Here is a 23,949-nt window from a genome sequence, read left to right as displayed (position 1 = left end):
TTGTAATGGGAGCAGAAAATTCTCTAAATTTAATCGTTGTCTTCAAACAATAATGCATGGAAGAATATGTTATTCCAAGTACTACTCCCTATTCTCCTTACAATCATTGTCATGTAAAACATTTAATTTCCAGCTATGCTTTGTCCCGGACAGGATCTTTGTCATTAAAATAAGAGCAGATTTTGATATGTAATATACTCCATGACATGTCAGGGTGGCACATCTTTGACCTTTTCAGTATTCCACATTTCATTTGGGAGCCTGTTCCTTCCTTTCTGCTTCTCTTACTGATGAAGAAATAGAAGTTGAACAGAGGACAAATGAAACCAGAAATCGGAGGTAAAGAGTCAAGTTCATGACAAATAAGTACCTGAAATTATAAGTACATTAACTTCATCTCTATTTTGAAAATATTTTAAACCCTACCCCTTTCTTAACTGACTGGAGGAAATTTTAAAGAAACAAACAAAAAATCCCCAGAACCAAGCTTTCCTATTTTTATTTTCAAAACTGCTCTCACACATCCTCTCACTCACTGAACATTTTTCAGAAATGAGTACATCAATTTCTTTCACATCCTTTCCTCAAATTTATTGCTTTCCATTGTGCTTATCTTAACATTTACTTTGGTTCCAGTTGCTGGTTACTTATCTTAAATAGGATGTAAAGTACTCAGAAAGGAGCTGAGCTGTCCTACGCATTTGTATGCCAGCAGCACAAGGGGAGCAATGTCCTGATCAGGTTCTCTTAACACACAGTATTTTAACATGGACCTGTTAAGTTTTGCTGGTTTGTGTGCAGTCTTTTACAATGTGAAGATTTTTATAAACCTACCTAGACTCTATAGTCTCAGACCTCATAATTAGATGCTATTCAGACTTTCCATTTTAGAAGTATTTCCAGCCCTATGATTCAGGCAAAAAGTCTGAGGACAGTGGATAATAGAATCAGGCTGGAAGGGACATTAAGAAATCATCTGATCCACATCCCAGCCCCAAGGAAGAACTAAGTACACTTATATAATTTCTGGGCAGGTGTTTGCCTAATGCATTCTCCTAGATCCTCAGGAATGGAGGCTCGAAAATGTCCCCAAGCAAGCTGGTCTAATGCTTTAACATCTTAACCACTGAGAGGAGCTTTCTCCAAATCTACACAGAATCATGCTAGAGATTAATTCCATTACTTCTGCTTGTATATGCATTTGGATGAACAAGTGGTCCTTGTTCAAAAAGCCATTTGTCTATTCAAAAACATCATTTTCCATCACCTTCCCTTCTTAGTCAACTTGTCTTCAGACTAACTAAGCACCTTGCTCAGTTGCTCCTCGCAGACCATGTTTTAAAGATTTGTGATTGTCTTTGTCCTTGAGTGTGGAGCCTCTCACCTTTGTGAAGCGAGGGTCAAAACCTGTACTGGGTCAAAATGAGGTTTCACAACTGCCAGGCACATTGGAGGATTACACAAATTATTTTACAGATGGTATGTTCATCTGCATGTTCCAGTAAAACATAAGGAACACAAGCAGGTTATAATTTACTGTCATGCTCAGATCATTTTTTGAAATAGTATTTTCTGACCAGTCTTTCTGTATTCACCATTGTACAGATCTTTCTTGCTGAAGCACAATGCCTTGCATTTGTCTTTTAAATTGCATGCCATGTTTTAAGACCATATCTTCAGTTTTGGGCTCTAAGAATCCCTTCCAGTACACTCTTAGTCCTTACACAAGTCCAGCTTAAAGTCACCTCCAAATTTTACAAACATATCCTTCATTCCAAGTCTATCTGGACTAAACTTCAAAACATTGGCTAGTACCTGATCCAACATAGATACCAGACAACACACTCTTCCTTTTAAACAGAAACCATTGCTAATTACTCTCTGGGAAAAATTTTCTACATAGGTCTGCATCCAGACTATGATATTTTCACCTAGATCACAATTCCCAAATTTGCTCAGGAGAATACTGTATGCGACAGTTGAGATAACACTACAAAATTCAAAAGACATGACATCAAGTGCTTCTTCTCCAGCTATAAAGCTGTTATCCTGTCAAAGAAAATTATTAGATGGCTTTGATACTATTCGTTCTTGACAATTCTGTACTGGCTATCAGTCATGTCCCTGTGGTTACATATGATTCACCTGATTATTTACTGCAACATTTTTCTAGGAACGAAAAATGAATTGTCTGTCCTGCCTCTCCTTTCCTTCTTCAGAATTATTTGAGTCCCTAGTACCTACAAGAGTTAGTAAGTTGCTATGAGCACAGAGGTTGACAAAACCAAGTGCCCTCGTAGAGAACATGTCATAACGGGGAGGGGAATAAAAATTTAAAAAAAAAATAAATAAATCAAACCACAAATCACCACTTTAGATGCTCCTTGGTATTACACAGGTCTTGTAATGTTTAGGACACCAATTTGTGATTTTAACTGCTTTGGATTCACAATCCTATTAATAATATGTATTTAATTAATCATATTAAGATTAATTATTTATCAGATGACAGTGGTATTTCCTTATTCTAGAATCAGTCAAGATCCAACTGACACAAACTCAAGTCATTGCGATTATAATGAAATCCCTGTTGTTCTTGCACCCATCTGAAGAACTCTCATATTTCTGGAGACAGGAAATGGTAAAAAAGTCCTGAGCACTTCATTTTATTTGTTTGCTTTTAGAACTCAGCAGAACTAGCTGGGCTACAGGTGGCTTCAAGAAAAAGTAATTTTCAGCCAATGAACTACTCAGTGAATGTCTGGGGCAACCAGTCTATTTGCAGCTGTATTTGATACAATAGATAAAGCATCTCTTTTAGACACAAGCTGTGGAAGAATTACTCATGCCTTTGGTAAATCCAGATCAAACCATTATGTTGTAGTCAGCCTTGGCCTCCCATGAAGTCACCTAGGATCTGACAGCATTGAGTACAAGCTAGAAACAGAATATTTATTAGTTAACCCATCGAGAATATTACTTACGCCGGTTCCTTAATGGCATGAATTCCTGTGGTTTTTGTTTAACTGCCAGATTGTTGCAAGTAATCAGTAACCTTTATGGTTCAAACATAAGTACCTGAAACACACATGCACCTTCCTGGATAGATGTCATCTCTATATTTGCATGCAGCTATTGAAAATGGAAGAAATTATCAAATTTTCTCACCCAGCTTACTTCAAAGAACTAGAGTTTGTATGTACATGCCCTGCACGTCAAATCCAGTAGATTAACCCAGGCTTTCTGAAGAAGGACAGGAAGGCTGTTTGCAATATTATATATATTTTTAAGGCTATTATTTTGTGTCATTTAACACTGCATTTAGTGAAAGAACAATTCTGCCTTCTATCAAACAACCTGCTACTCATCATCTTATTCCTTGGTGTCCAAAACCTATCACTCCTGAGAAACAGCCTCTTTTTCAGGCCAGAAATAACTATGGTAGTGTGAAGGAAGAAAAAAAAAAAGATCAAAGAGACTTAAATATACTTCTCATAATAATGCCTGTATTTATATAGCACATTACATCCTGAAGGAAAAACAACAAGGGAATGTCTTTGTACTTCACAGATTTTTTGGTTGTTTTTCAAATTCATCAAAATTAAAATCCCTAGATTTATCAGTGCTGAAACACGGAAAATGAGGTCTCATCGGACCATGATTTTCCTAAGCTAAATCAATCGCACCTCCTCAAACCTGGCTGTAATTCATCTGGTGGTTGCTTTTTGCCCCTAACTCGTCAAGGAGCTCCCCCTTTCCAAAAGGGGCAAAAGACATACATTTTTTGCCTCTCGGGAACTCTCCTTAAATTACAGCCAGAACTGTCACCTTGGCAGATGCATGAGCTACAAAATCATCCATAAACCCCTCCAGTTGAGTCCATGCGTAGACCTAGGCAGAGCTCAGCAATTGTCTGTAATCCGGCAGCTATAAATACAAAACCTGATAAACATACACTCACCGATTTCTCTGGAGATCTGGGTGAATGCCTCCACACCACTCTCTCCATAGTTCCCTTCAGAAGCCAACGTTGAGACATAGTTCCACCCGAGGGCCGTCACAATGTCAACCATGGCCTGTGCTTGGTAGGAGTCCGGTGGGACCACTCGAGAGAAATAGTCATATCTGGTGTTATCACTCAGTTCTGGAGCTGTAGATGCATAGCTGATTTGAGGTATCTGCAAATAGAATGACAAGCCAATCTAATACCCTTTTACATTATATACTTGTATGTTTGAAAGGCGTAAAATAGATCATGCACAGGCATTGTACAGAAATAGATATCTTGTTTTAATTAAATCAGCTGATTGAATAGCATCTCAGATTTCATAAAATGTCAGTCAAATCTTATTGTATAACACTCTCACCAAGAAATAATGCATTCGGCTTTTCTCCAGATGTCATGATTCTTGACATGTAAGTGTAACAACTTCTTTTTTAATCCTGACTCTGATAGGAATGGGTGAAGAAAAAAAAAAAAAAAAAAGGAGGGGAAAAAAAAAAAGGAGGATTTCTTACTATTACTGCAGATTAAAAGGTCAGTATTGATGACTGTGATTCTTAAAAATGCTACACTTACATTTGACAAGTAAAATGCATGATGCTTTCCCTTTAAGTCTTTGGTTTATTTATGTACATGCATGTGTGCTTTCCCATTTTATTGCTGTTTTTCAAGCTTTCTCTAACATAGATTTTTCAGTTTCCAGTTTTAATACAGTATCGTGCATGATTTAAGAATATGGAGACGTAGTTAATACCAAAAGCTTGGTGGTTAAAAAACAACTAAAAAAAAAATAGTTATCTGCATACAATTTACATACAGAGAAGCAGAAAGTTTTCAAGGATCATAAATTTTGTAGAAACCACCTCAGTATTCTTTGTAGAAACAAACAAAAAAAATCCCTACTAAATAACAGAAATATTTTTTTAAAAAATTACTATTTTTATGAGGAAAAAAAATCTAGTGTGATTTTCTATTAACTCATCTTAAAAAAATCAGTTTGGCAATGTCTGTAAGCAATATTCAATTATCCAGAAGAGTGTCTTGGTGAAAAAAAGTTTAATTAACATTTATGCTAACTTTAAAGGGGAATTACATTCTCATTTAAAATAGTAAAACTGTTGAAATAGTCACTAGTTTGAAATGAAAGATATTGCAAATATTGCATTGCATTTCTAATTGATATTAATAATAGGTGCTTAATTCACATCCTACAAAACACGGAATAGACTTCAAGAAAGCAATCTGAGCAGAGTTCCTAAACTGATTCTGTTGAGAGCTGAATGTAGCAGACACCAATAACAAGTGATCTGGTAAATGCTCACTGTCACATCAGACGCTATAGTAGAAGGTTTCAGTGCAACTCTTAGGTCCTGTACAATGCTTTCATCAGCACAAACTAAAAAAGGGATTTGAGGCAAACATAAAGGATTCAAAAAGTCTGGTCATTAACCATACCTGCAGAAACAGTGTATACCCTTACAGCCTCAAAAAACAGTTTATAGCCTAAGGGATGGCAAAATCATTTCTCAGTCAGAAGCAAACTCTTATATGTCTTGGCTATATTCTTTTTTAAGAAATCCTCTACTCATGGAAATGCCTCAGATTATTTAATCTGAAATGTTGTAATAACCAAAGACAAAAGAAAAAAAGGAAAGGGAGGATGTCAGAAAATATAAACTAAAGGTTATATCTCACAGAAATCAGTATTCTAACACAGCAAAGACCCACCAAGTAAAACTAAAGAATAAATTGACCTTACAAAACTTGCTTTGTATAAATTCCCTTTCTTTCAGGAAATGTTTGAAACATCTTTATCTCTTTACAGGCAAGAGATTTTGGCCTCTAATAACACAATTGCGTGCGTTTAGAGCACATACATACAATTCTCTTTCTAAATTTGCCATGTTAATGTCTAAACCAGTCATTTTCCAGATAGAAAAAAATAGACAACCTCTGTGATTTTTTTCTCATTTTACTTCTCAATGTGCCATTTCACAAACACTATGGCATTGTTGCTTTGCTGAAAGTTATTTCATCACATCAATAATGTTCACAAAAATCAACACCAGTAAGAGATCTTTCAGATGGATACTTTGTCATTGAAAATCTTGAAGCCTGGACCACAGTCATATCCATTAACTTTCTCCATTCCTGTTTCTCTTCAGGCATGAGATGAATAACAAATCCTCAGTATATGTTTGTAGGAGAGTTGCTGGTTCAACCACAGCAACGAGATGTTTCAGATCAATAGCCATATTTTATGTACTGTGAATATCACTTATTTGGGGCCTTGGAAAATGCAGAGAAGAGATGCAACTTTCCTACTTTTCAGCTCCTTGTAGTTCAGCTTCTTCCCTAAAGTTATTTCTAACAGTGTAAAAAAGCAGAAGGAAAACACAGACCGAACTCAATACCCTGAAATCATTGGGCACACTTAGTAGGCTTAAATCACTGCTGTTGTATAACTTATGCCAATTTTTCACTAGTATGAAAGAACAATATGACAAGTAAAAGTAGGAAGCAAGACACTCTCTAAATAATGGTGCATGCAATGGAATATGTAGTTACTTTCCTTATTTCTTTTTGTATACATCCCTCATGGTTATAAAGAGCACTTAACATTCAAGAATTTTCTCCCCAAAACTGCAGATCTCCCACCCAGAAATACCTCATGGATTTCTTTCTGTGAAAGCATTTTGTGCAACAATAAACAGAAACTTACTTACTTCCCTTCCTGCACTTAAACATACATTTGTATATAGGCAGGGGCTGAAAAATAGCTTTCAAATTTGAGGATTTGGGGTACGTTCCAACAGTCACTGAAAAGTCTCAGAACAAGACCCAAACAAATTGTTTGGCACAAGGACAAATTGTTAGGATTTAGTGGTTCAATAATCCATGAATGAAAAACATATACATTGAAATGTAACAACTCTGGATATGGACTGTAGGTTTAATAAACCATTTTACATGTCCCCAAGTACATTTTACAAAAGAAAGCATAATGCTGCCTAAGCAAGGGAACGGTTATGCTCTATCAATTCAGTAATATGTGTTTTTAAAACTCCCTAAATACAGACTGTATTTATACTTTGTTCCACTGGCCCCCTGAGACATAAATTTGCATTTTGAAAGAGACCTGTAAAGGGGTTTTATATTTCTTATTTTAGATTTCTCAATCAAAATTTTCAAAATTAAATGTAATATGTGTGACATTTACATTGTATTTAAGTGCTATATAGCACAGTTAATAGTGTATTTCCTTTTCTTTGGGGGAAAAAAGGGAAAAATACAATGGATTATACAACCACATTTGAATCAGTTGTCACACAACAGCTGTCACATTCACTGACAATGGCTAAAAGCATTCACATTTAAATGTTCATTGGTATATTTTTTCTATTCCTTCCTACCCTATGGTTTGGCCACTACTTCCCATTAATGTATAATCTGTTAATAAACTTTCAACTTCTAGTGGGTGACAGACATGACCTCTGAAATTATTATACACAGGAATTCTTAGAAACCTTCTTTTAATTCTTTTTTTAAGGTTGAACTACCAAATGTTTAAAACCAAAGCATTTATAGAGTGGCGCTTTGAAACATCCAGTTCTAGTTAGGTACTGGTCTTAATCCTGGTGCATGCTGAACTACTAGAAATCCTTCAGTCCTTTTATTTAAGTCAGTGGTGGCCTCATCTCGTTCTATTACCCAGTCACTGACATCACGAAATAATTCTGCAGGCTTAAAAAGGAACACACACACAAAAGAAAAAAAAAAAAAGGAAAAAAAAAACAAAGAAAAAGAAAAGAATTGCAGATAATTTAGTAGAACAGCTAATCCTTCAAGACACATTCAAGCCAAAATCAGCAGTCAAGAATAGTTTATTTTTCCTGGATCTTTTTATATATATCTCCTAGCTGATTTACAATCTGTTTCTAAAGATCTCCCCTTCCCCAGGGATTACAGTAGAGCAGTTACTTCCAGAATTAACTCTCCACAAAGCATGACTGTGGCAGCACTTCAAAGAGGGAACAACATCTGTACAAGATACCCACCAAGCATCACTGCAGCACAGACTCCTACTCCCTGATGGAGAAGGTGTGGCCAATTTCCTAAGTGCCAAAGGCAGCTAATTTAACCTTTCATTTGTTTCAACCAAGTGGTAAACAACCTCCAGTCCCTCATACACTGAAAATAAAAGCCATCCCCCACTCCCAAATCCAGGACTATTCTTGAGGAAGCATTACCCTGGATCTGTTTGGTGGGTCTAGTGCTGAGATCCAAGCCCAGAGGGAAAAATGTGACCCTAGGTTTGGCCTTCCAGCAAAGTGTCTTCACCAAAGCAGGCAGCCCTTTGTATGCCTTCTCTTCAATGACACGCTGTCCAAGTTTTTGGACCAAAGTTCACAGGAACCTTCTTTTATTGTGCTTTCAAAATCCATTCGCATGCTATGTTTATCTATGTAAAGTATCAGCTGGCCATTTCAAATGCCATCTTCCTTTGTACAGCATTTCAGCTGAAAGCATGATTGGGAGCAGAGTATCAGACAGTGAAATGAGTTAAGCTCATAAGAAAAAAGCCCTGAGAAAGGAATTGCCAGTAATTTTGCACATTACGGATTGTGAGTTACACTCACAGCAGTAACTGCACTGTACAGCCACCCGGAGTAATGGCCTTAAATCACTCACATCCTCACTTTCGCTACCCACTCAGTCCTATCACTACTAAATGTAACATATTAGCTAGCATTTTATTTCCCTTTTCCATTCTCTCATCACTGAGCCGTCTTTTTTTTTTTTTTTTTTTTGAGAAATATTAGCAGTAGCATATTAAAAATAGTAGTAATTGGAGCTAACAAATTCAAGTCAATAAACTTTGGGTTAATGATTGCTCAGTATCAACTGGAATATTACCACCAACTCATAATGCTTGCAAAGGAATAAAAGTGCCAGAAGTAAAATTTGACTGTGGAAACACGTTTTCAACTTGGTGATTTTTTTGAATTTTAAATGTCTATCATTAATCATTAATAGCCCTGTCTTTTCAAGATTTTTATTCCCTCTTCTGTACAGCAAGAAAGAGTTCTTTGTGAGTACGAAAAACTCACAGCAATGAAATGAATCCTGAGGGCCTAGACATTGAACAGTTGCTGGATGAGAGCTGAGGTCACTAAATTTTAGCTATTAGTCACATTTGTAAATTGCCACCAGCCAGAGGATCATCCTAGTCTGCTTTCACTTCTGAAAAACGTGTCAGCCTGCAATACAGTAATGTTAAAGTATTCAGGGCAGCCATTCAAGATTCAAAAGTCTGATGAGGCTTGATAACATCTTACTCTATACCAAATGAGAAAAAATGTTCTTTTTTGTTACTAACTGTGGTGTTGTGCTCCATCACTGTGACATCCCACCCACCCCCCCAGTCCTGACCTTTATTTCCATAGCAATGCTCAGGTGATAACCAGCAGTAGTGGTTTTAATGAATGTGTCTGATCATGGTGGATGCATCTCAAAGTGTGTTTGAGGGGGAGAAGTAACAGCACAGTAGCAGAGGGCTTATTTGAGCAACCTCCCACCTAACCACAGCTCTGGTCAAATCCAACTCAAGCCAAGTTCGAAAGAAAATAACTTCTGCAGTCAGTATGCAAATATGACTATAAGTCAATTCTCTTCCTCCATAAACAGCCCATAGAGCTTTCCCACATGGTAGCGGGCTGCACGCCAGGATCTCCCCTTGAGCAGGGACACCTCTCAAGGTCACTTTGTGAGGCTGAGAGATTCCTTGCTGCAACAGATTCTCGGTAAGTGACTCATAGCATGCTAAACTTTGAAGTCCTAACTAAGTGATATAAAGGATTGATTGTGCACATGCAATCCTTTAGCTATAAACCATAGACCAAGCCTGGGACTAAGTCTGGATCTAGCCACACCTAAACTCCCCTCTGAGAGGAATTTAGAACACAAGGGGGTCCTCTCTGAACCTCATGACTCAACGGGAGAGTCTCCTTGACAGTTCTGTCTGACCCTGTCCTTTGTGCAGTAAATGATGCAGTGTACCTTTCCATCGAATCTTGTTAAACCACTGTCACATTTACTATCAAACTTTGTTAAATCGCTCGTTTATTTCAAGAAACATATTGCTGCTTCTTTTTTAGGAGTGAAGTGCATCACTCCACCCACAACGCTAACTGCAGGAGAAGGTGAAATGCACCCTGAAACTGCCCATTTCTCTCCACGAACTACAAAGGCAGCCTGGGAGATTAATTCAGCTGTTATACACACACTATGAAAAGCAATACTGTAAACAGCTGTGTCTTCCACTGAATCTCACAAACCCACTCGTTTTGGCTACAGGTGTTTATTAAGACATCTGTGCACAGATTATGATCAACTTCCTTATGTGATGTCTTCATCTTTCCATCTATGACAAAAACTGAGCAGGTCACCCATGCCATCATTAACAACCTTGTTTCATTCATTTTCAGAATAAACCAACATTAAAACACCTTGGGAAGATACAACACATTAAGACTCAGTAATGCCTTTGGAGATGTAAGATACCCCGTTCAATGCTCAGAGCAGCTAAAGAGGGTGACACCTTGCCAACTCCACTGGCTACAAACCACCTCTAATAGAGCTGATGTTGTGGAAAAGTTTCAGCAAATGAAGCTTTCTGATTCAGCCTCTTTCCCAGGATTTTTACCATGAGGAGGAGCAATCTGTGACAATATATTTTCCTAGTAGATGCATATATGTATTCACTTGTATTTATAAATACATGTAATTCTAAACTATATTTATTCAGACACATACACTTCATGCTTTCTCTGTATGTTAAGGACACTCAAGCACAGTATATATTGTGTGTCCAGCAATGCATCTTGCTCAGAAATTATCATGGATTTGCACTGCCCCCCAAAAAATATGGTCATATCAGCTAAAGCAAAAGCAAGAAACAACAGATAGGTTTTTCACCTAGATGAACACAATTTATAATGCATTTAGTTCAAAAAAGTTTAATAAAATTTAAAATCTTTGGAAAAGGAAAGAACAAAAGTATAACGTGAAAGCTACCCTTAGCTGGTTTCACTCAGAAGGCAGGTATTTTTGTTAAAATCCATTTGAATTATTCCAAGTCGTTCTACTTGCAGTAAATATCATAGCAGTTCCTGTCAAGGGTGCTTTCAATTCATACACCTAATGATGAGGAGATAATGATAAGGTAGCTTCAAATCTTTTGAAAGTTCCCTACGTGTTTGTATGGGCTTTGTGCAAAGATGCGGTGTTTGTGATAAAATGCAACATAGGCATTGCTATTTTTCCCCCAAACACAGGGACAGAAGTGATCCATCACACCTAAACGATTCTGAGCTGGGATAGGTAAATTATTTTACTCTTTCTTTTCAGTTTCTATTACTCTTTCACTGGCTTTACTTCTGTTGCCATCAGTTACCTTCTGAAGAAACATTCCTGAGCAGAATATATCTTCAGCGATCTGCACTGATCTTTTCACATGAGAAGGACATAGCTGAGAATCAATGCAGCATGGTTTGTTGCCAACAGAACTATTTCCATAACCATCATAGGTTGGTGTGGTATGTGAAAAATTACAGAGACAGATACATTTGCTAGCCCAGTTGAAATATGGGGATAAAATGCAAATCCTCTTTCATTACCGATTTTCTCTTTTTTTCCCCCTCAACTACACAGTAATTATCTATCACACCCATTTCTGAGGTTATCTCTGGTGGTCAAACAGGCTAGCAACTATGGTATTCTGAATAATCTGAATTACCCCAGAGAAAGTAATTTTTTATAATTAATACACAGTTGTATAGTATCAGATTTTGAGCTGAAAAATTACTAAAGCTCCATTGCATTGTATTCTATCCCCATCAAGCCAGAGAATATCTTTCATAAAGTCTAACCAAAAATGCTACAGCAACTGTATTTCAGTTTGTGACCTGCTGTGCTGCCCTGGTAGAACAGGGTGCGACAAAAAAGGAATGTATATAACAAAGTGTTCAGATTTTAGAATTAGTTTCCTTTCAGTGGGTTGAAGTAGGTCAGGGACTCATTAGAAGTCATTACTTTTAATTACACACAAGGGATACTATAGAAAGAATAATAATAATAACAACAACAACAACAACGTGATATCACAATCTCAAATCCCATAACAGATGCAGCATCTACAAAACAAATTCACCACTCTGAAAAGTACAGGTCTCTGCTGTGTGATGCACTTTAGGGCAAAAAACATTAAAAGGATATTTATGCATTACGAACATTTTTACAGCTGAAGCACATCTTGTCACACTGTGCATTGCTGTGTAACTCCAGGAGGATAAGAACCCATCCAAGGACAGCTTGAACTGTCATCAATGTTCTGTGCAAGACAGTCTATTGATAAATGTTTAACAATGGCATTTTCTCAGTAAGGGAGCTCTATTCTGGTATTTCCACACCATTTTAAATCCTGGGGTTTGCCTCGCTGAAAATGAACTATGTTAAGCAATTGTACATTAAATTATCCACCATCTGTAGGCAGCCTCTTTCTAAATATTTTAAACCCAGCTGAGGTCCAGACACTGAATGATAAACTGAAGAAGCAGCAGTTCAAATGAATAATATTCACACTGAGATCAAATCACAAGGAGGGGGGCAGGGGCAGCCTTGAGCTTGGAAATGGCCATTAGCTCTTCCTTCACAGTTTCTTGTGTTCTCCAATCATCAGATCAAACGGGAAGCCAAGGATGGTCAGATAGCTTTAGGGACTTCTTGAACTATTAAAATTCCTTTTCTACTTGTTGGGGAAACCCATGCTTAATTATGTGTATCAATATGTTACACTTGTGTCAATCTCTGCTGAGCACAGCGTGAACTCTGATATTTCAAAGCTTTATTAGCCCTACCTTCCTCATTAGAGCTTGTCATATCAGTGTCTGGAACCACAATCTCTTTTGATGAGTTTGAGAAAAATATATGAAAATGTGCATTACTTTTGGTCTGAACTAACAAAGACACTTTTTATTATTATTCAGCAGAAATAAATTTACCTGTTGGCTCACAAAGTATTCCTCAGTCCAAATCAGGTTTCCTTTACACATTCATTTACTAATTAGTACCATAGAGAGCAGAGCAGGCAACTTCAGAGACTCACCCATGGGGACATGCAGTTATCCACAGGAACCTTTCTGATTACAGAGACCATGGCTATGGAAGAAGAGGGAGCCCTCAGCAGGATGCAAGATGGGTGCTTTGCTTAATGGACAATTCTGATCTTTGCATTCACTTTTTAATGTTGCAAGGCCCCTTCAGCTTACACCACTGGCTGAGCAGCGGTACTATCCTTTTGCTGCCCATGCCACCAGCTTAATATCATGAGATACAAGTAGCTGAAAAATATCATGAAGAGGAAAAACAGATTTTTTTTTTATCCTTGACAGCTCTCTCAACAGTTGTGGACAACATGAAGACATGTGAACGGGGCTCAGCTGGCCAGACACATATGCCCTGTGTTTTAGCGGGTGCTTTCACGTGTTCTTGGGTATGCTGCCTACACTTCAGCTATGACCTCAGAAAGCCCAGCTTTCCTACAATATGTCTGCCCCATGCTAATAACTTAGATACCTCACATCAGAGTGCATTAAGGGAATCTCTATGATTCACCATAGCTAGAGATTCCTTCTGAAGCACAGGCAGTTTGTATGGGATTAAAAACCAGCATTTTAAACCCATATATTACAGACTTGGAAGAAGAAAAATAAAAGGTACCCTTTTTGTGTGTGTTCAGATGATTTTTCTCAGACTTGGCAGTTAAACAATTTTACATTGGGTTTTTAACCTTAAAAGTCCCAAACCACCTCCAAAAAGTTAAAAGTTTCCTATATTACCACGGTGATATGCTAAATCCAGTTGCTATGGTACAAAAGTTGAATTAAAAAGCAAAATGTTTCCCATCAAAAGATTAAAAGTTATCTATGAATTAAGCTCTGAGGCCCACGGGAGTGATATCCAAGCCTTTCTTTCTATTCAAAATGTACTTTAGTTTTAAAACAGTAGGGTGGCTGTGGAAAACTGTCGTCCTCCTCTGCATGGTTCCTCAACACCATAGGGCAATGTCTCTTCCATCATTACCAGATTTCCATTCTAACTTAAACAATATGTTTTATCACTCACTGATCCATGGATTATCTTATCAAAAGCATCGTGGCAAGCAGAGAAATGAAAACCCAGGCAACCCAAGTAAGAACACAACAGTGTATTTATCACAGTAAGACCATGTTGTCATTGGTCTGAAGACTGTCTGCAACAGCTCCTACAGAATTTTGGGAACTTGTGAAAACCTAAATATTTAACATCCATGAACTCCACAGGCATTGTAAAGGAAAGATTCATGGGGAGGGTGCAGAAGGAGGGAACAAATCAAAACAAAAAACCTGATTATATAGATTAATTATGAGACCAAAGGGATTTCAAATAAAAAGGATCGCTCTAGTATTTTGTTTCCTTGTGTCTAACAGCATCAGAGTCTGGAATCCTCAAAAATACAACATGGCTGACAACGGGCTAACCTTACTTGGCCCTTTTCAAAATCCCATCCTTTCAACACAAAAAAAGCAGATGTAAGTGCTTTATCCACCATTTGGGGAACATTCACAAGAATAACTACTATAATCTCAATCTAGAAAAAACCTCCTAATATGGGCTCAAAGGTAAGTTGTACAAAGTAAAAAAAGTAGACCTTGTTCCCTCCCTCAACCAAAAAAAAGACTAATTTGAAACCTGCATGTCCTAACACATTGCAGCAACTTAGTACCACCATTTCCACCAAGGTATTTTGCAGATAGTCTTTGGGGTCTTCATGATGTACATGGTGCTTTGGAGACTGCTCCATATTCAAAAAGTCAGAACAGCACAAACAGGGCTCAGAGTCTTTCTAACTGGATAGTAAGACCAAAGAACACTGAAAATTAGAACTTAAGGCAGGGGCAAATAGCACTTTAATAGATTCCAGAAAATACCCTAGTAATACATGGTATCAAATAGAAAGCAAAACAATCAGCTTTCACAAATACCTGTATTTCGTGAATTTTGTCATTTAGATAGGATAAGTACAGCATCACAAATCGTACTCGACACACACACAAACAGATCGCAACACAGGGAAGTTGTGCCCATGGGCAGGCATATCAGAGCTACCCTCAAAGTCTGAACTTATCCATCACTTGTTTTGACCCGGCCCACAACCATGAGTAAAGTTTCTAAAAAGGATTGCCCTGAAAGTCAGGAATTCAAAAGAAATTATTATATTTCTCTATAAAAATATTTTAATATTACATACAAAATATATACATATATGCATATACATTTTCCATGTGTTGAGCCCTTTTTCTTTCCTTTCCGACAGAGTGGTTAGTGGTTTATACTTGCCCACTGGGGAGGCTACCCAAATTTTTTTTCTAAGCTGATATTTTTACTGACTCATACTAAACGAGAAGATGAGCTTTAGGGAAGGCACAGCTTGAAGGGAATAAGATCACTTAAATAAACAAAGATACCTTGCAGAGGTTTCCAACCTTTACAGCATTATATTCCTAGCTTCTCCATTTAAACAACAAATTAGAATATTGAGGAAAGCTTCTAAAAATAGTTCAAGGCTATTTCTTGTTGAACTGTTCCCTATGCCCTATATATAGGTGCGTTTGCCTAACATTTTTCCCTTTTTCCTACAACTCATACTTTCTTTCCTCAGACATTTCAGCAACTTATACTTCCCTCCTGCTCTCCTGACATTCTTTCTCTTTCCTCTATGTGAGCATCTCCTTCCCAGATATCCCTTTTCCTTCACACCTGATTCCCTTCCATCTTCTCACTCACTCCTCCCTTCTCAATCACAACTTGACTGAAGTGAGAAGGAAGAGTAAACAGTGACTAGCTTCTAAAAAGCTGATTTAGGATTCTCAGTTCCAGCTCTGCTTCTCCCCTTCGGCAGCCTACGGTTCAGAGATACTCAGTGTCTCCCCTTGGCCCAGCAGAAAGGGCAAAGGGGAACTCCTCTTCCATGAAATAAGGCTGGACAGGGTCACTCCTCACTCTTGTCTACCGAGTAAGGCTTCCTTCCCCATAATAGGCATTTTTGCTCTCCAACTGCATTGGGAACACATTCACAAAGTCAGCAAAAGCAATATTTGATGTAGGAAAAAAGCCTATATTGGATAGGCATTTCACATCATTTCTGCAAATTCCCCTTTCCCCTATTTTTATTCATTGCAATTTAAGTACAAATCAGTTTACTGTTATCACCACCATACAGCCTTGTTTGAGGGCTAGCCTTAGCCTTCCCGGCTAGTGCAAGGGAGATTCCCTCCCTAGCTGTGACTCTCCAATATCTCTAAGTCCAAATACAGATGATATATAAGTCCTTTTGAAGGTTCATAAAAGTCCTCCTCAGTTAGCTTGATCCTGTAAGTCTGGCCCCACCATGAACATCCTACTTCAGTGGCTCGGCAGGATGCTGAAAGAAGAGGGTCTGACAAGCTTTCAATAAGCTCTGAAAGCTCCACCACTCACTTTCCCCCCCCTATTTCAGCAATCCAAATAACACCCCATATTTCTGGCAGGTCAATAGTCAGAGGCAGAGCCTGCTGACAACCACTTTCCTGAGAAGCAGCTGCCTTCACGCCTACGTGTATCAGCACACCTTTGCCATGCAGCACAGCCAGGCAGTGCTTCAGCAGGCAGCCAAGGGGACCTTGGCTCTGGGGCCCCATACAAACCTTTGCAAGTCACCTAAAGAGGGTGAAAACAAATGCTCATGTCAGGCCATGACATGTTTCACAGAATTCAGTGTCTTTATTTGGGTAGAACAAGAAACCAATTGGTCCTGTTCTGACCAAATATTGGGAACCTTTATACACTTCAGCTGTTGAAGATGTCTTCTTTGACTGATGTAAAACACAGGTTTTTATGAGCTCAGCTTTAGTACGGATCTTTTTAAGAGAACCCCATGTTTACCAGACAGTTGCTGTCTGCAGCTACTGTATGCAGTGCATTTGTGCACTGATAGTAGGCTTTGGAAATCTCCTTTTTTATCGTGAGCACAAATAATTTATATTAGGAACTAGACTACACTGTACCACTTTTGAATACTATAACAGCTTTATGATGAGTGAACATCTTTTATTTTGAAATTGTCCTCCCTCAGTCTGTTGCTGCATATGTTAAAAGACCCCATCAAAAGCAAAATTACACTAAACTAGATTTAAAAGTGTCAAGTGCATTGAATAAACATTGGAGACATCAAAAGCCTGAGTGGATGCTCCTGATGACAAGTGGTGTGGGAATGCCAGCCTGTGCTGAGCCTGGTATAATTCCATTTCTATCTACTTATTGAAATTGCTTCACAAATATATTTCTGCATATCAGTGTCACTTATCCAGTTCCAGACACTGGAAGAGATGGTTTAAAATTGCCAGCTGAAAGATATCAACATATTTTTCCATGGAATATCAATGTCATCTACATCTCTTTCAAAAAAAAAAAAAAAAAAAAAAAAAAAAAAAGACACCAACCCACACAACTGTGAAGCATTTGTTTTTTGTGTCTTTAGTCTGTCTTCTTTTTCACAGTTTGTAGATCTTACTTTTTAATCCTAAAGGCAAAAAAGCACTGAGGTCTATTGGAACAGAATTTCCGGGCTCTGTCTGGCACGTGGGCTGCCTACGTAACATATGGTGAAGTTAAGCACCTTGGAATGGGATTCAGATGATGCTTCCTGAGCTACTGAGTGGGAAATACCAAACAAAAGATATGTCCAAGATCATATTTCTTTGGTGTAGATGGAACCAAGACCGCAGTTAACAGCCCGAAGTCACCTTCCACACATAAGACTGGTTCACACTTCTCTTCTAAAAACAAGTGTGGAGAAGAGAACAATGGTGTTACCTCTATTTATTTTTTTAAAGAAAAGCTAGGGGCCACAGAGCCCTTGTTTGTACACTTGCATCTTCACTTTTAGTTGGGAGCCCTTCTTTTGTGTAGGGCTGATGACCTCCCTCAAGTCCCTTTCCTTCAGGGATTGGTTAGAAACCAATACAGAAAGAGTTATAGCAAAAGCCAAAGCGTGAAACATGGCTCTTTAGTCACCTTCAGCATGCATACAGCCCGAACTAGATCGCCCAAGGGATTGCTCTAATACTGAGACACTGGCCAGACCGAGATGGGGAGGACTCCTTCACCCTTGCCTGGCAGCAGGACCCTGCATGGATGAGTTGCATAAAGCTGGAGAACAAACAAGTGCAGCAGACATCACTGCACAGCTCTGCACTATGTCTGAGCTTGGGCAGGTCCCAGGGTCCAGTCCTCACTTCTTGAGGCACGTTTGACACTGAATAAAATATTTGCCAAACATGTAGGCAATAAGCTAACTGCCAAGGTGGCAGCCCTCAGGGGGAAATGCAGTCACAGAACTGTAAATGCTAAGAGACCTTTACTGGCCAAAATTAGACACCAGAAGTTTCACAGATCCAAGAACATCTTTAAAGATCACAGACTGAGATGTCTAAGTGCCACTTTAGGCACATAAGAGGGTTGTGTGAGGCCTTACTTATTTTATCTGGGCTAGATAGTCCAAATATAACCCTGCAGATTTATGGAAACAAGTAAGGGGTCCTGTTGTATTATGCAGTTTCCAAACAAATCCGCAAATCTTCCATGTCAGATTTCTAAAGAATTGCAATTTCACTCCCTATTAGGATAAAAGAAATTTCTGTCTGACCGAATTCCCCATAAAATTAAACAAAGTTATTTTCTATATTTTGTACATCAAACAGAGTCTTATTTGTTATTTCTGGGCCTTTTTCCCTGCACACTTTATAATACATAGCCCTCCCCCTCACTCAATTTGGCTGAGCCAGCAATTAACGATATTTTACTCAAGCAAGAGAAAAAAATCTGGCTTTAAATACACAGGTGTCACAACAGTCGGTTTCTAACAAAAAGAGTGAATTGTCTCAAATACGCTTCTCCATTTACAGAGGAGCGTTTTGTACAGAATACATAAGAGTAAAACCAGCTACCACCAGTGCCTGTGCTGGTGGCCGATAGCTTCAAATTCCCTCTGCCACCCAGAGTGCCAAAGCGAGGGGCACCTCCTGCTGCCAGCTCACCCTCTGCACGTCCTGGTGGACACAAGCCTCAGAACTGGAGTCTCCAGAACCATGCAGCCAACTGCAGAGCAAAACCTGATTTTCAGACAACACATGGGGAACCACACATGAGAACAGAACGTGGTTCCTCACCCCAGCGCAGCCTCGCAGGAGGCAGAGCACAGCTGTAGTATCACGGCAGGCAGGAACAGAACAGCTCACCCTGCTATGGTGGAGGCAAAGACTTTGCATTTTCCTTAGTATCCCAAGAATGAAAGCCCCCTCTGAGTTCCTGCAAGGCAGGTGGGATGCTAGCTCTGCTGCCCCTCTGCTCAGTCTTTTGGGATCACAGCCAGGGGCTGCACACAACGAGAATGAACCACAGCACCGCACTACACCATGCCAAAACGCACAAAACATCTCACCACTGCATCAACAGAAAGAAGCCAGCAATTCTGAGAGACTTCATTTACTTTTCCTCTAGTCAGATATATGTCACTGAGAACAAGGCAATAAGTACACACATAGTACTATTGCTTTAAGGCCTATAGGTTAAGTTATAGGGGCACAAAAAAGCTCAGCAAATACTGGTAATGGGCTAGACCAGAGATCATTTAAATCTTGGCACAAGAGCCAGGCCAGCCACATCATACTATCACTTTTTTTCACATGGCAGTTTTTATTTTTCCCCCTCCCACACCAGGACTGCTCACTTCAAACCACAAACTACTGATATTATTAGCGGTATTTTCTCAACTTTTCCTAAAAGCAAAAAAAAAAAAAACCAAACAGAAAAACCCTCCTCAGACCTCTGTTTCACAGTTTGGATGCATATGTGTCACACAATACAGAAAGCGCTACCAAGAAGCATTTCTGCATGGAAATCACCAGGTTGTCTCTATGCTACCATTTCACCACAGACTTTGGAAATCTCACCTCTACAGAAGGAAGTTCCAGAAAGATAATTAACAATCAGGATGTCATGTGATGTGAGCATCAGCCTCTCCTTTCCATAATTCTTGAAACTATAAAACAAAACTATGCATATTTCTCATGTTCCCTAAATTGACTACTTGGAAAATATGAGGCTCAGGTCCAAAACTCTGTAAGTTCACTATCCAAGTGCTCATTAAGGTCAAGGGAGCTTTCCACAGACATGGAATTTTACCTGAAAACAGCAGCTGAAGAATCAGAATCAAACAGATGATCAACAATGTGATCTTCTCGCAGCTTCTATATACACGCCTACATATTCTCAAGAAATAAGAAGCACTTGAAATTCTTCTCACACTGCATCAATTTCCACATCTTATCTCACTTCAGCTCATACCTGCTGCAGAAATAAAATCTAAGGGAAAAAATGAACATGCTCAAACCTACCAGTTAAAAATAAATTCCTGGTATATAGTCAGAATGGGTTAATTTGTTTTATCTGTTTAGAGCTCAAAAAGCAGCAAGTTAAAAACTGAAATCTCTCTAAGAATGTGAAAAATGTATTATCCTTTTTACTGACTGTAAACATTCAATCTAAAGAACAGTTGGAAGGTAGAGTCTGGAATACCTACTTTGATTAGTCAACAGATGCTCTATAGAGTCAAAACTTACTTACTCCCTAAGTTTTGACTTTTATTGTTCACTCAAAAACCGACAAAATAGAAACCTACAATTTTTTTCCCCAAACCGACTACATCAACAGCAGCTCTCTAAAAACTCTCTCTGCTCTAATACTTGATTATATCTGCTTCAGGGAAAGATTCCTATATCTCAGATAATTTCCACCTGCTTGTATGAGTCACCTGTTAGTACAGCTGTTTCTTAATGGTAGTGCCTTGCAGCTGAGATAAGAGTGAATTCAACAACTAAAGATCAAGAGGTGACGTGATAGTCTAATACATTAGTTTCTTCCACTGACAGAAAACTTATTTCCTTACATAAATGAAATCATGACATGATCCAGTAGCTAAAATGAAGAGAGTAAAAAATAAGGACTAGAAATAAGATAAAGACATTTAATGCTGAAAGTAACAAACAACTGGGCTCTACTTCTTGATATCTAGTGTAAAATAGCGGAGTACAGAGCCCAGACTTCAGATCAGCAGACTTCGACTTTATCAGGAACCTGCTGTGTGTCATCCTACGGCAACTCTGAAAAGTAAAGGAGTTCAGGGAAGCTGGAGGGTTTTTCAGAAAGCATCCTACAAGTGCAAGAGCAGTCCTTCCTAATATTCAGGAAGACAGGTAAACTCGCCAGAAAATCTGCATGGTTCAGGAGGGAACTTACAGTGTAGAGACATTAAAAGGCAATATCAGGAGGAGGACACAGGGATCAGGTACAGGAATTTTAAAACCTTGCTTGGCCAGGCAGGGACTGTGTCAGGAAAGCCAAACCTCATCTAGAGTAGAAGGGACATGAAAAGCAGCAAAAAGAGCTTCTACCAATACGTTCATAACAAAATGCTGAACAAGGACAATATGAGCTCATTGCTGAATGGGGTGGGTGATTCAGTAACAGCAGACACAAATCAGGCAGAGATACTCGATGTCTTCTTTTCTTGACTCTTCACCAACAAGGTTTCCTAGGCCTCTCTGCTTAGTGAAAGGGTTCACGGAGGAAAACATGAAGTGGGTGAGAATCAAGTCAGGGATTACTCGAGATAAATGATCCTGTGCGTGCCCATGGACCCCGTTGGGCTATAGCCAAATGTTCTGAGAGAACTGGCCAATATCCTTGCAAGATCACTCTCTATCACCTTTGAAAGTTTATGGAGACTGGGAGTGGTGCCCCATGACAGGAAGAAAGCAAATGTTGCACCCTGGCTTCAAAAAGTGAAAAGGGGAACTAGGTCCAGATCGGCCTCACCTCAGTTCCTGGAAAAATCACAGAACAAGTATTCCTGGAGCACATCTCTGGACACATGAAGGAGATGACTGGAAGCAGCCACAATGGTTTTATCAAGGGCAAACCATGCCTGACTACCCTGATTGCTCTCTACAATATAGTGACTGAGTCTGTGGTCAAGGAGAGAGCAGAGGATGCAGGAGACACCATCTCCCACAGTATTCTTGTACCCGTTACAACTTTACAATCCGGTGATGAACAACTGGACAGGTAAAAATCTGGTCGGATGATCAGGAGAGGGTCATGATTAAGAATCCATACCCGATGTGGAGGCTAGGAACAAGCTGACTACCACAGGGGTCTATCTTTGAACCACCCCATTTTAACATTTTTACCAGTGACCTGCAGGTCATTGAGGTGATGGAGTGTACTCTCACCAAGTTTGAAGATTACATGAAACTGGGGGAAACAGTGGATACTCTGCAGGATAGGGCTGTCAATATAAAGGGACCTAGACAGGCTTGAGGAACAGGCCAACAGGATCCTCATGAAATTCAACAAAGACAAACACAAATCCTTGCACTTAGGAAGGAAAGTGGCCTTGCAATGATACAGAACTGGAACTAGCTCTGTGGAAAAGGCCCTGGGATTCTGAAAGACAGCAACATGAGTCAGGAGTACCCTGGCAGCAAAGAGGACCAGAGGCATCCTGGGCTGTAGTAACAGAAGCAGTACATCAAGGGAAGGAATTACCATCCTCCACTCATCACTTGTTAGACTGCATTTGGAATACTGTGTGAAGTTTTGGTTCCCCAGTACAAGACAGATATGGATAAGCCAGACCAGGTTCAGCAAAGTGCCGCCATGAAGGTTGGGAGCTGAAGCTCTTGCCCTGTGAGGAGAGGCTGAGGGAGCTAAGATTGTTCAGCTTGGAGCCAAGTTGGTTTGAGAGGAACTGAACAACAGCCCTCCAGCATCAGATGGAGCCGGACTGGAGTCATGCATGGTGGCAGGGTGAAATACAACAGGCAACATTTGAAAAAAGGAAAGGTTCAGACTGATGTGAGGACAGTCAGGCAGTGCAACAGGCTGTGCAAAGAGACTCTCTCCATCCGCGGGTTTTTTCAAGAACGGACTGGATAAAGACCTGAGCAACTGCTCTGATCTCATGGCTGACCTTGCTTTGAGCAGGAGGCTGGTACATCCTACCTTACTGGTGACTGGACTGAGCTTTGTTTTCCTTAGTGCTCTTTGTAGTTCGTGAAGAGAGATAGGAACCGCCACTGGGTAATTCACATCTAAATGGACTGATAAACATCTACTGGAGATCCATTTGTCTCCAGTGAGTGCAGAGAGAGCTTAGATTACAGTCACAGCCTCAATAATATTCAGATATCTTTCTGTGAAGAACCAGCAAATATTTCTCTCAATTCTTGTTTGAATTTAGAATTTAAATGGAAGTAGGCATCTGACCTCATTTTAGTCCTTCTCTATGTTCTGCCAGAGGAAGGTAAATATAACACAGTTATTGCAAACATACATGATCCTAAACCTGTACAGATTTTGCTGCCACCTTAGGAATTGCAACTGCACAGTCAGGTGTTGGGGTTACTTTCTCTAAGACTTCCTGTGGGGAAAAGAACATGTATTAAATTTCATTCAGTAAATCATGACAATTATAAAGGAGATGTGCAAAGTATTGCTGAACCTTAAAAAGCAGACATGAAAGGTTTCAGAGTAAATAGAGACTTCCAACTCTGAGGGCAAGAATAGCAAGACGCAACAGCACAAAAAGAGGAATTTACATTGAACCAAGAAATAAGCTGCCACAATTGCTTAAAATATGCTTATATACACATGCACAGAGTGTGAGAATAGACTGAAGCAAGAACCAAGGTCCAGTTCCCATCAGTAAGAGGATCTACTCCACTCTGCAGCAGCCGCAGTGGTGC

At 39.2% G+C, this 23,949-nt stretch overlaps 1 protein-coding gene across 3 annotated transcripts in view; it reads right to left on the bottom strand.

Moving 5' to 3' along the window:
• GRM8 (glutamate metabotropic receptor 8) overlaps positions 1 to 23,949 on the bottom strand; it is a 358,440-nt gene that overhangs the window by 284,382 nt on the left and 50,109 nt on the right. For all 3 annotated transcript variants that reach the window (XM_056341852.1, XM_056341851.1, XM_056341853.1), the window contains one exon: positions 3,962 to 4,178. In XM_056341852.1, coding sequence (XP_056197827.1) covers positions 3,962 to 4,178 — 217 coding nt within the window. The remainder of the gene's footprint in view (positions 1 to 3,961; positions 4,179 to 23,949) is intronic.

This window comes from Falco biarmicus, chromosome 5 (assembly GCF_023638135.1).
Source record: "Falco biarmicus isolate bFalBia1 chromosome 5, bFalBia1.pri, whole genome shotgun sequence".
NCBI classification, from domain to species: Eukaryota; Metazoa; Chordata; class Aves; order Falconiformes; family Falconidae; genus Falco; species Falco biarmicus.
The sequence above is the reverse complement of the archived record's forward strand: the minus strand, read 5'-3'. Positions and strand labels throughout refer to the sequence as shown.